At 37.4% G+C, this 13,088-nt stretch overlaps 1 protein-coding gene across 1 annotated transcript in view; it reads left to right on the forward strand.

Annotated features, from left to right (window-relative positions):
• The first annotated feature begins 12,670 nt into the window (after positions 1 to 12,670).
• LOC103736701 (putative zinc finger protein 56) overlaps positions 12,671 to 13,088 on the forward strand; it is a 19,033-nt gene continuing 18,615 nt past the window's right edge. Inside the window, 1 exon segment of the mRNA XM_008836209.1 lies at positions 12,671 to 12,706. Coding sequence (XP_008834431.1) covers positions 12,671 to 12,706 — 36 coding nt within the window.

Genomic DNA, 13,088 nt, shown 5'->3' on the forward strand with positions numbered 1-13,088 from the left:
ATCCTAGGTCTTTGAAAGTGGCAGATAATGATAAAGATTGAAAACGCAAATATTACAACCAACGTATTAATGATGAAAAAGAAATGAGCTACTATATAAGAGATTATTATGCATTATTATATTTACTCAAAAATGTATATATGGGTAGGTCGAATCATATCTTCATGAAACTTAGTAGTATTCCCAGTACTGTGTCTTTCTGAAGACTACAGTATTTGTTAGTTTAATATGGAAATAAATTCAATCTATTTTGCTTTGAAGGTATCACATGATATTTGGTTGTAATATTTGCTTCAAGAGAGTTGATGAATTCATGGTACGCTCTCAAGGCATCATTAGTATTAGTTGCACAATGAATTATTAATGCCTCATCCCAAATTCATGGGTGACATCAAATGGTTATTTAGCTTTTTTTACTGAGTAGCACTAAGACTGTCCTTCAGTGTAAAGTAAGATTGCTGGTCTTCATTCCTCTGCTAAGTCAAGACACTCAATCCTGAATACCTGAGATGAAGTAGATTTTGAGTTGATCAGTAATGAGGTGAATACATGGCAAGTTCATTGAGTTGTCAATAAATATTTTAGTAGGTATTGTTGCAGTTGATTAATACAATTTATGTGCAAAAACTAAATGAAGACAGAAAATGGAAAAATAATTTGCAAAATGTTATAAATACATTTGCATGTTCATCATCAGTACAGTAAAATTTTAGTGTTGCTCTGTGGAAATGGTGTGTAATGGCATCCAAGTTGCCTATTAATTTGAACAAATCCTGTTTCTATAGTTCTTTTATTCTGCATTTTGATATGGCTGCATTGAATTCATTTTAAAACAATTTCAAAACCACATAAAAGTTGATTTTGTTTTAATAAGTAAAGCATATGTTTAATGATGTAATATGGAAATTGTATGAAAAATATTATCTTCTCCAAATAAAAACTCTCATACCTTATTTCAGCTGATGATAAGCGAAGGCTAATACAAGGATATTGTTTCAAATTTGGATAAATCAATGGACTTTTTTTCTTTTCCAGGGATCTGTTCTTTGGGGATTTATTTTCAAGTAATTTGCATGATCTATTTATTAGAGATTTACATTGTATTAAAAACAATAATAAATATAATGCAAATTACCTGGCAATATCATTGTAATCCTAATTTATGACTACTGATATGCTTAAAATTAGTAACTTGTTTTCTTTACATCTACTCCATCACCACAACTGACCACATGGATTTGGATTTTCCTTTACATTGAAAGAAAGGAGCAAACATGGGAGACTCTGGATAAAGTTTAGGAATCAGATAACATAAATGCGTGCTTGCTTGTATACGTGCCTCCTAAAATGTAATGAAACAGATCATCACAGACGTGAATTCACAAAGATTTTGTGTGGCCGAAATTCTTCTGCTAGGACAAAATGCCAGAAATATGAAGTAAAGTGAAGAGGCTCTTTTTCTCACTGTTCCAAAGTTTTTGATCTGAATATATTTGTTTCTATCTGATATGGATTATGGAGAAATAAATGTGAGGTTCTAGTAATGATGTTGTAGATGGGAGAGGCCTCATCCTGAAGCAAAGAGAGAGAGGGAAGAACAAGATTGAGATAGAGATAAAGAAGGTCTTTCCTAGGGCAGAAACAAATTATGTGCTTCAATGTCATACATCAGTGACCCACTTCCTCCAATAATGGCTGAATGGAGGAACAGCCATGAAGTCATGGCTCCATCCCTTATGATCCAATCATCTTTCCATAAATCCTTTTCTGAATCCTGATGTCCACATCACAAACTGAAGCCATGAGACTCTGGGAGTCCTTTTTGTACCCATGCCCGAAGATTCATGTCTTACTAGACAACAAAAACATTGGAAATGATGAAAAGTGAATTGTTTGGTCTACTATCCATGGAATACCATCTCAAATGTCCCATATCTCAGGATCTGATTTTAGGTTAGATGTCTAGATTTCTAGGCCCTTATATTGATTCTGCCCAGTACCTAAAATGTCACATATCTCAATGTTTCTGAATCCCCCTATGCAGTTCTTATGTAGTTTACTTGTGTATTACACATGTGAGAAACAGTACATATTTTCATTAGAAAATTATGTAGCTCTTTTACAATATCTGTGATTTTAAATGACTTTGTGTAGTGGAACAGTACTTAGGATTGAAGTTGAAAATGTGAACCACTGTATAGGGAACACACTAATATAAACATTCTTTAAAAGACACTCTCAGTATTCTCACCCTTAGCTCCTTGGGCATTATGCCATCATATACCATCTCTGCATTTATATGAGGCTTTCAGCTATGTATGATTGAAGTTTCTCTTGAGTGCTTTGGAGTGTCCATTCATGTTTTATGAATTCACCACTCTGACCATGTCACTGACATACATTGATTCAGATGCTGACAATGTCACTGACATACATTGATTCAGATTCAGGGTTCTAGTAAATTAAGTCAGAATGTTGGATCTTTAGAAAATTGCCAATATATCCCACTGGGTCACAGTGCCTTTCCTAAGCACCCATTGTATTCAACTGTGAGGACCGTATTTATAATGTGAGGAGAAAACAGGAATTGAATTCTTGTTAACCATATACAGTTATTCTGGGAAATATAGAGAGATTCATATAAGGGTAAATGTGATACAAATTAAAGTGGTGTTTTGAGACTGTCTTCATTTCCCAAAGCCCTGAGAAATAAAAGTCTGTCAGAGAAACTCAGTTATCCCTAGGCAGTGGTGCAGAACGGGCCTAGTTGGAAGACATATTGTATTTTTCTATTACTTTTAGAAGATAAGGTACTTGTTTGAGACATTCATAAGATCACAGCACTAGATGTTATCTCAGCAGAATACATGTAGAAGTTTTTAAAGAAGAGACTGGCTTCAAAAGGTCAAGCCTATGCTGTGTTCTAATGCAATCACAGTCCTATGAGCTGAATACAAACCACTCCTGAATTATGTTTGATGTGCTATAGATAGTTAGGACCCATGGGTCACAGGGAGCTCTCTCCTTCTTGCTCTTCCCCTTGGACACATGTCCACAGGAGACAGGAGATCTCACTCCCCTCCTTATCCTATTGGCTGCCTGAATCCTGCTATTTTATTTCTGCAGTAGAAATTTCAAAGGTACTAAAAAACAAACAAACAAACAAAAAACATAGCTTGTCCCAGACATATATGTTTGACTAGTTGTTCCACCCAGATTTTAATTTGGAAACCTTGATCATATCAATACATGAGTAATTCAACTGTCCTTACTAGCCCTTTAGTAATACTTCAGGGATCCGCAAATACATTTTCTCAGTTGTAGCAAGTGATTCACTTTTAAGAGCAGATTTTGCTCTCAGATGCAATATTGTTGACACTGAAATATAGCATGCATCTCATGTGTAGGTATTCAGTTTCACTGTGAGTATGTAGGAGCACAGAGTTACTAGAGTCATATGTCTATCAGAGTATTTTCCATTCCAGTTCCTTATATCACTGCATTTAGTTTTCATCATCTCTATGTAAAAAATCAGGACGTACAAAATTTTTATTTTAATTCCTTCTTCATATACACCCAAATATTGTGATCATCACATTTCATATATATGTATATAATATATATTATATATGCCGTATATATTTAACTGTACTTTCCTATTTGCACCATCACACTCCTTTGTCTCACATTACTCCAGATACTACCATTGTCCCCATTTTTGCTAATAACATATGTATGTTCATATATAGGCATACATGGTTAAAAATGCATACACAGATGAGATTTGCCAAAGCAAACCAAGGAAATGAAGATGCCTTATCAGTGACAGAAGCTGATATGTGAAAAGAAAAAAATAAAAACTGGCAGATCAGTGGAGCTAAAATTCCTGAAACAGATCAATGAACACGAGAACCTGCTGAGGCTGATATAACAGTAGACTGGATTATGCTCTCAGGCCTAGAGTCTGGAAAGTACTAGATAAAGTCAGCAACAAATTCCCTGTCTTTTGAGTTTCCTGGTACTTATATTTTCAGTTCACACATGGCTGAAATGGCAAGGACATGCTTTCCAATTCCCTTAAAAATGGCTAACTACATTCGTGATTTTAGAACCTCCTGACTTATATCACATAATGCCACACATACTGATAACATGATATTAAGGATGAATTTTCGACAAAAGAATTAAGGTTATTTGGCTAGAAAAATTCATACCTTAGCAAAATAACTTGAGGGCATTTAATATTTTGGTATCATTATTTATCTTGTGGAATATTCATTTTATAAAAATAAAAATATGAGGACATTTTTGTACCTTTTACTCAAAATATACCAAGCAGTTATACATGACAGATAATGACGTATGATAACATAATATTAAGGATCAATTTTCAACAAAAGAATTAAGGTTATTTGGCCAGAAATATTCATACCTTAGCAAAATAACTTGAGGGCCTTTGATTATTTAGATATCAGTATTTATCCTGTGGAATATTCATTTTATAAAGATAAAAATATGAGGGAATTTTTTGTACCTTTTACTCAAAATATGCCAAGAAGTTATACGTGACAGATAATGACGTGAAAGTTGACAAGGCTGTCGGTGATAGTCCTGCACCCCAGAACGTTTGGGGACTATGAATCAGACTCAAAAGGCCTTCAAAAAACAGTAATAATAGGGTCTGGAGATGTGGCTCAGTGGTTAAGTGCACTGGTTTTACTTGCAGAAGACATGGGTTCAAATCCCAGCACCCACACTTGCCCGAAAAACCTACTTTGTAGAAATGCTGACTGTTTAAATTTCCTATAATAACCTAAGGGGCACCTATACTTTGGTGCTAGAAGGCTGAAATCCACCAGAAGATTACTGCCAATGATTGATATAAGAAATCCTATAATAAACTGTGTTTCTGGTCAGTGCCTCAGTATTTCTGGAACAGGGTAGCCAGGGTGTAGCCAAGGGTAAACTTCCTCCACTTCTTGAGCATCTTTTTATTTTTAATCCCCTGTCCAGGTAGTCTCAGGGTAATTATCACAGCAATATGTTTTGAATTCCTTGTTCATGTTTATGTGTTCTTTTTGAAAACAGTACCTTAGAGGCCAATTTACTCTCTTAGGGAACATTGCTTTTAAATGGTGTTTTTCTTGGGGTGGGGATCATATTTTCTTGGTTTTTCATATTTTTACTTTTTGGGGAATAGGCTCTGGGCATTTGTATTTAGTCTGTTTTTTTGTTTTTTTTTTTTCTTTTCCTGAGATTTCTTAGTACAGGAGGATGAAATCCCAAGATGAGGTTTCAGGATGAGTTTCTTTGGGGTATCTCAAGAGGGCAGAACCAGGCTGGGGCTAGGTAGGAGTGAAGGCTGTCTTATTAGGTCCAGGTGTGGTCTAAGCCCACAGCAACTCTGTAAAGAGGCTGTGTACTTAGTCCAGGGCTAGAATGACAGCTGGAGCCACTTGGTTGGGCTCTAGAGGTGTGTGCAAGGTGTGTGATCTGAGTGTGTCAGGGACAGTCACCTGGGTCAGAGGAGTGACCCAAAGAATGGAGGTGGGGCAAATTCAAAGTGATTTGAGAAGGGGTGTGGCATGGGCAAGGTTGGAAGTGTGAGGCAACAGGAACCTGAAGCAGAGTGGGTGGCACCAGAGCGGAAGTGCAGATGGCCAAAGTCTGGCCGGATCCTTGAGACTTTGGGGCCTGGAAAACTCCACTGAGACCTAGAGAGACCTGGTCTAGGCGGCATGCGAAATTTCATCGAAATCATAGGAACAACGCAGAGCTGTTGGTACAGAATGGATGAGAGGCGAATCTGGGAGAGACCCTCAGGGTGGAGGACAGTGTGGACAGAACCTTAGGCCTTAGGAAAGACTCCTGGTCACATGATCGCAGTGGTCCGGGACACTTTGAAGTCAGATTTTGGGGCTTGGAGCAGAGACAGGTTCCTGAAACTCACGTGGGAGTTAAATATAATTTACGCTTACTCTACAGCAACGATCACAGTTTTCAAAACTCGGTTGCAAATTTTTGGGTATGTTGACCTGTGCATCCTCTTAGATTTAGATTATTAAAGGAAAATGTAAGACCATATGAACTAAGACAAATCCTGATTTTTATCAGCAATTTTATGGTTTCCAAAATATTATTAAAAATTCATGTACACTATTTTAATTAATTAGCAAATATGGCAGAGTGATCTCAAGTGTGCAGGAATTACTTCAAATCAATTGTTCCTCCCCCTGCTCTTGTGGAAAAAACAAAGCTCTTCCAATGTAAATTCATTCCTGCGTTCTGACTGGCTGTTTTACTTTTCTGTGTCTAAGTGAGTGGCTATGGACATGGGGGTATGGAGAGCTTGTTAGAATTAGTCACACAAGGAATGATTTCATATTGTATTGAATCAGAACACATGTTTTAGAGGACATTCACAGTTATTGCTGAAAGCATTAACACTTAAAAAATAGTTTCAATTCACCATTAATGTTCCATACATAATTTATGATATAAATCCAGCATTAAAATGGGTATTGTTCTGCTAAGGTCTTAATTTTCGATCCTGTAGTCCATAACAGCATAGTATGAGCCAAGCATAGGGACACACACCTTTAACCTTTAATCTAGATTTCTGTGAGTTCAAGGCCAGCCAGGCCTACTTAGTGTGGTCCAGGGCAGCTGAGGCTACAGAAAGAAACTATGTAAAGAAAACCTAAAAAACAGATAAACAAACAAACAAAAAAAACCCAAATCAAAAACAAAACAAATTTTAGGATACCATGCCCTGGTATTTCCACAGTTCCACTGTTCAAAAATGTATTAGAAGCATCTTCAGAACAATTGTGATCACTCCCTACATCAGAGAATGCCTCTTAATCTCCTAATTTCTTTGGTTTCCTTGACTCAAGGAAATCAATCTGCCTGTGGACATGTGGTCAAACACGTGGTTTATTCATTTCAGGGTGTGTTGACATTCAGTGACATGGCTGTGGACTTGTAACAGGAGGAGAGGGAATTCCTAGATCCTGATCAGAGGGCTTTACACAGAGACCTGATGCTGGAGAATTACAGCTGTTTTGTTTTTGTTGGTGAGAATATTTTTCTTACAGAATTTCTTGCTCATACGTAGAGTTCCTTGGGGAACTGCAATGTTTGTGTGTGTTAACTTTGTGTGAATGAGTCTCACATCTCATAAAGTGAAATTATCAGAGGAGAAAACAACACTGTAATGTAATTTTGTGCTCATGTAACATAATTCTGTGCTCATGTTTGTCTTTTGGGAGGGGTTACGCTTCTTTCATTTTTGTTCCATGATAAATTCATAAAGTTCCATTTCCAACCTGGAATTTGTGCAGAGCTGTAATTAGAGGTGGAACCCTAGTTATGCAACCTGAAAACTCTGTAAATATCAGTGTTCTGACAGAATATTGCAATTGAAAAGACACTTGTAGAATTCCCTGTTGTGTTCTATCTTTATATATTGAGTGCACTGCTGTTTAGAAAATCAGGTACGTTCTAAAGACTCAAATCATAAACCATCCAGTATAGGCATAAAAAGGTACAAGAGCACTTGGTGTCTTGTGCACTAAGCTGTGATCACCTGGGGTCCTGGGGGTGATGGTGATGTCCTGGAACACAATTTATGGGCAGGTGGTCCTGAGGGAAAAACCACTGCACACTTTGTTCATGTGGAAACAAATTATCATGAATTATAAATTACGTTTGTAAGACATGGAGTCAAACATGTAAATTAAAAGACAATATTATCTGATTCTACTTCTTAATATTAATTTTTAAGAAATGTTTTATTATCATTTATATTTTATAGGTATGAGTGTATTGCCCACATTTATATAAGTGTACGCATGTCTGCAGTGCCCACTGAGGTCAGAAGAGGGATTTGGATCCCCTGGAACTCAAATTACAGATAGCTATTAGCTTCCATGTGGGTGCTGGAAATCAAACCCAGGTCCATTGCAAGAGGGGCCCATGCTCTTAACCTCTGAGTCATCTTTCCTTCTCCTTAATATTAACTTCTGGGCTTTTTTTTTTTTTAACTTTTGCAAAAATTTATTGAGAATTTCATACATGCATATAAATTTTTTATCAAATCCATGCCCACTCCCTCCCCTGCAACATTGCCCCATCTAAGAGGTAACCCTAAAATCTGATAAGGATTAGATACAAGCTCCCAAATAATTTTGATATTTTTAGCCTTTGGAACAGAGTATGTTGTTAACAGGCCCAAGGATATGTTGACTTTTAGCTCAAAAACTGGCTACATTTCTTTGGAGTCTTTTTAGTTTAACTGTCTAGCCAATTCCTACCTCCTATTCATATTATGCCATCCTCTGAAGGGGTTACCCAAATTGCCAATAGGGAATAGGGATGCAGACTACTCTGGCTTCTTCCATACTGAACAGGGAAGCAGGGGGAGGCAATTGGAGTACTCCTTAAGTTGTCTATTTAAAAGACTCCCAAATTGAATAACTCTTGTCTCTAAGGGGAAAAGGGAGTCCTTGAATCATGAATAAGAGATGTAAAGGAGAAGTAAAGGCAAGGGTAATTAGCCTTACAAGTTCTAGTCAGGAAACTAAAAAGAACGGCAGAACAGGGCAATTTGCAAATGTTCATATGAGAGTCCATTGGAGTTTCTTGACAAGGGCTTTCAAAAGTATCCCTCTATTGCGTTCTTCCCCATTTTTCTTTTGTCTTCCAAGGCTGGACTAGTTTAGTGGGAAGAGTAGATGGATACTCAGGTGAGGGTCCAGTGACCATGCTTGGCACTCCTTTAATGAATGAGAACAACCATCAACAAGCCCAATTGTGACTATGTTTAGGGATCAGGTTCAGCCGAAGTCATGATGATGGTAGTGATTTCATGCAGAAGGTCCTGCTGTATAGCATCCTCTTACTAAAGGACCTGGAATTTAAAAGAATCTGGTGCTAGGAGCTACATATGAGGGAGAACATTTGTCATTTGTTTTTCTGAGTCTGTGTTACTTCACTTCGAATAATAGTATAACAGGTTCTAAATCCATCCATTTACCTGAAAATTTCATTATTTCATCTCTCTTCACTGCTGAATAGAACTCCATTGTGTAAATATACCACCTTTTTGTTAACCACTCGTCAGCTGAGGGACACGTAGGTTGCTCCTAACTCTTAGCTATTGTGAAAAGAGCAGCAACAAAAATGGTTGTGCAAGTGTCTCTACAATAGGACAAGTCCATTGGGTATATGCCAAGGAGTGGTATAACTGGGTCATAACTGGGTCATATGGTACATTCTTTTTTTTTTTTTGTCTTTTTGAGACAGGGTCTCCCTGTAGCCCCAGCTGTCCTTGAACTCACTATGTAGAACAGGCTCACCTCAAACTCACAAAGGCCCACCTGTCTCTGCCTTCTAAGTGCTGGGATTAAAGGCATTCTCCACCATGCCCAGCTGGTAGGTTCTTTTTTAAGAGTTCTCCACACTGCTTTCCATAGAGGCTGCATGAGTTTGCAATCCCACCAGCAGTGAATGAGCATTCCCGTTTCTCCACTTAGAGCTATAAACTTTGCTCTGAGGACTGATTTTAATGCGGCCCAGAGGTTGTATTGTGTTGTATTTTCCTTTTCTTTGAATTCCAGAAATTCTTTTATTTCATTCTTAATTTCTCCTTTGACATACTCATTGTTCAGGAGTGTGTTGCTCAATCGCCACAAGTTCATGTAATGACTGTGGCTTCATCCACTGTTGATTTTGAGCTTTATTGCTTTGTGGGCCAATAGAATGCATGTAATTATTTCAATATTTTTGTATTTGTTGAGGTTTGTTTTGTGACCCAGTATGTGGTCAATTTTTGAAAAAGTTCCATGAGGTGCTGAGTAAAAAGTGTATTCTCTGTGTTTGGGTGAACTAACTGAAAGATGTCTTTTAGGTCCATTTCATGTATGATATCATTTAATTCAGACATCTCTCTGTTTTTTCTTTGTCCACTTGACCTGTCTAATGGAGACAGTGGGATGTTGAAGACATCTACTCTTACTGACTTGGGGTTAATCTGTGTTGTAAAGTCCTGTAGTGTTGTTTGTATGAATTTGGGTGCACCAGAATTTGGTGCATATATGTTAAGGATTGTAATATCTTCTTGAATAACTGTTCCTTTGGTCAGAATGAAGTGACCCTCCTTATCTCTTCTGATTAGTTTTACTTTGAAGTCTATTTTGTCAGATATGCAAACCCTACTTGTTTCTAGTGCCATTTGCATGGAATACTGTTTTCCATCCTTTTGCCTTAAGGTAGTGCCTGTCCTTGAAGGTGAGATGGGTTTCTTGCAGGCAGGAAAGAGATGTATTTTGTTTCTTAATCCATTCACTTAGATAGTGTCTTTTAACTGGGGAGTTCAGTCCATTGATGTTTAAGATTATAATTGAAAGGTTGTATTCACTGCTGTATTCATTTTGATTGCTCTTTATGTTCTCTGTGTAATTCTGTGTTTCTTAGATTACATCTTTGTTTATTATTTTTGGTTTCCCCTAGGGTATAGTTGTTTCTCTCTCTGTTCTCTGTATTGCTTCAAGTATTCTTTGAAGTGCTATTTTGTGGACACATTCTGGCTATTCATGTCTTGGAAGAGTTTCCCCCTTCCCCAACTATAATAGACATTTTTACTGCGAATAGTATTCTGGGCTGACATCTATTGTCATGTAGAACTGGAAATGCCTTGGTCCAGGTTGTTCTGGCTTTCATAGTTTGCATTGATAAGTCAGCTATAATTCTGATGGGCTTTCCTTTGTATGTGTCTTGTTTTTCTTTTGCTGCTTACAGTATTCTCTCTTAGTTCTGTACATTTAGTGTTTTTACTATGATTTATTCAGGGGAGTTTCTTTTCTGATTCTATCTATTTGGTGTTCTATGTGCTTCCTGTATTTGTATGGGGATGTCTTTCCCTAATTTTGTGAAATTCTCTTCTGCAATCCTGTTTAAGATCTGGTCAACAACATTAACCTGAAATTCGTTTCCTTCCTCTATTCCTATGTTCTGTAGATTTGGTCTTTTCATGGTATCCCACATCTCTTGTATATTCCATTCCCGTGTTTTTTTAAATTTTCCATACTCTTTGCTTGAGTGGTCCAATTCTTCAACTTTATCCTCCAGTGTTGATATTCTGTTTTCCAGTTCTTTCATTCTAGAGGCTTCTAGAGGTGAGGCTTTCCCCTTTTGTTTCGAGTTGGCTTATTGCATTTTACAATTCCTTTTTCATTTCTGCCTGAGTTTTCTTCAATGTTTCTATCTCTTTTGTAAATTCATTCAGAAGTTTATCCCTATCTTCGTTTAGCTCTTTGATTTGTTTGTGTGTTCTTTAAATTCGTTGAATTCTTTGATCATTTTTATGATTATTCTTTTAAAGTCAGTGTCCTGGGTTATTTCTAGGGGGTTCTCCTTGTAGAACTCTTCTACAGGATTGGTGGTGTTTGGTGGAGACATAGTGTTTTGGCTTTCTATTTTATTATTCTTTCATTGTGTTTTTGACATGTGAATTTCTTTTGTTGTTTATGATTCTGATATGAGAATTAAGTTGAAGTATGCTTCTCTTTGTATTATCCAGGTACCTAGATCCTTCCTTTACTGGCTGTGTAAAGGTAGTTGGTACAGGGTTCAGGTTCTCTCAGGTTCATTTTGGAGGGAACTGATAAGCTGTTCAGGGGTACCCACAGAAGCCCAATTCAGGATCCAGTCAGGTACACTCAGGCTTCCTTCACCACGTGGAGACAGGATCCAGGCTCTCTCAGGCAGTCCCATGCATTGTCAACCCTATTCTAGAGGGAGGCCAGAGGAGGGCCAAAATTCGGCACTCTCTGGAGGTCTGCTGAAATCCCAGTCACTACACCAATGGAGGTCCAAAGCCACCCTCTCAGGCTGTCTGCTAGGATCTCAGCCTTAGCCTACCAAAGCCATATCTGCCCTGGGGCCTTGGGAGGGGCCACACAAAATCCCAGATAGGGGGATGGTATGGTGCAATTAGGGGAAGCTCACCACGAGGTGGAGGCAGGATCTGAGGGTTATGAGGCAGTCCCCTGGGTTCTCAGTCCCTCTGGTAGTTGGAGGCCAGAGGGAGGCCAAAACCCTGCACTCTCTGGCAGTCTGCTGAACTCTAGGCTGCTACCCCAATGGAGGTCCAAACCCATCCTCTCCAACATTAATTTTTAAAAAGAAAGAACTATATGTATTTAGGAGGTGCAGTGTGATATTTTGTTCTCTACATACATTTTTGAAATTGACTATTAAATTAACATAATTACCACTTCATGAATTTTCCTATTAAAATACATATACTCGAAATAATGTCACAATGTATTTTTGAGACTGAAAAGTGGCTTGTAAATGCAATTTTTATAAAGTGACTCCTCCTTCAATATGGGCAGTGAAATTTCAAGAATTTGAGAGCCTTAATTTCAATCAAAGTCCTCCCAAGTCATCAGAAGAGAAACATTTAATGTCTCAGGTAAGTATATAATAAACTAGAATTCAAGAAAAATCTTTCTATTGTATTCTCTTTGAAATTCATTTGCACAATCTAAATGTCCCTCAGTCTATTAGTGGATCCTGTACATTTCTTACATTTACACTGGAATTCTACTTTGTGGTAAAGGAAAAGGAAATCAAATCATTTGTAGGTCAATGGATGGAAGTAGACATGGCTATACTAAGTGAGCCTCAGGTGTTCTCCCAGGTAAAGAAGTTGAAACGCAAGCACTACATGATTTGTCATCAGAGAAGTAGAAAAAGAAGAGATAGATATAGATAGTGAGGGTACAATAGGAGTTTACAGTGAATAGGGAGGATGTGTGGTAAATAACAGAAACAGTGTCATGGCTTCATGGCTTAACTAAGTTCTTCTGTTCTATGCAACAACAAGGTAAGTAAAATAATCCAAGTTGCATTTTGTATATTAAAATTGTTAAAAAATATAAATTTGGTTATACTCACCATAGGAGAGGATAAAATTTTACATATGGCTACATTAAAGACTGACTAGATCAATGTCCAGTGTGTGTGTGTGTGTGTGTGTGTGTGTGTGTGTGTATATAACAAAATATAAATGATATGTCATA

The sequence above is a fragment of the Nannospalax galili genome, unplaced genomic scaffold (genome assembly GCF_000622305.1).
Source record: "Nannospalax galili isolate Female #2095 unplaced genomic scaffold, S.galili_v1.0 scaffold1518, whole genome shotgun sequence".
Lineage (NCBI taxonomy): Eukaryota > Metazoa > Chordata > Mammalia > Rodentia > Spalacidae > Nannospalax > Nannospalax galili.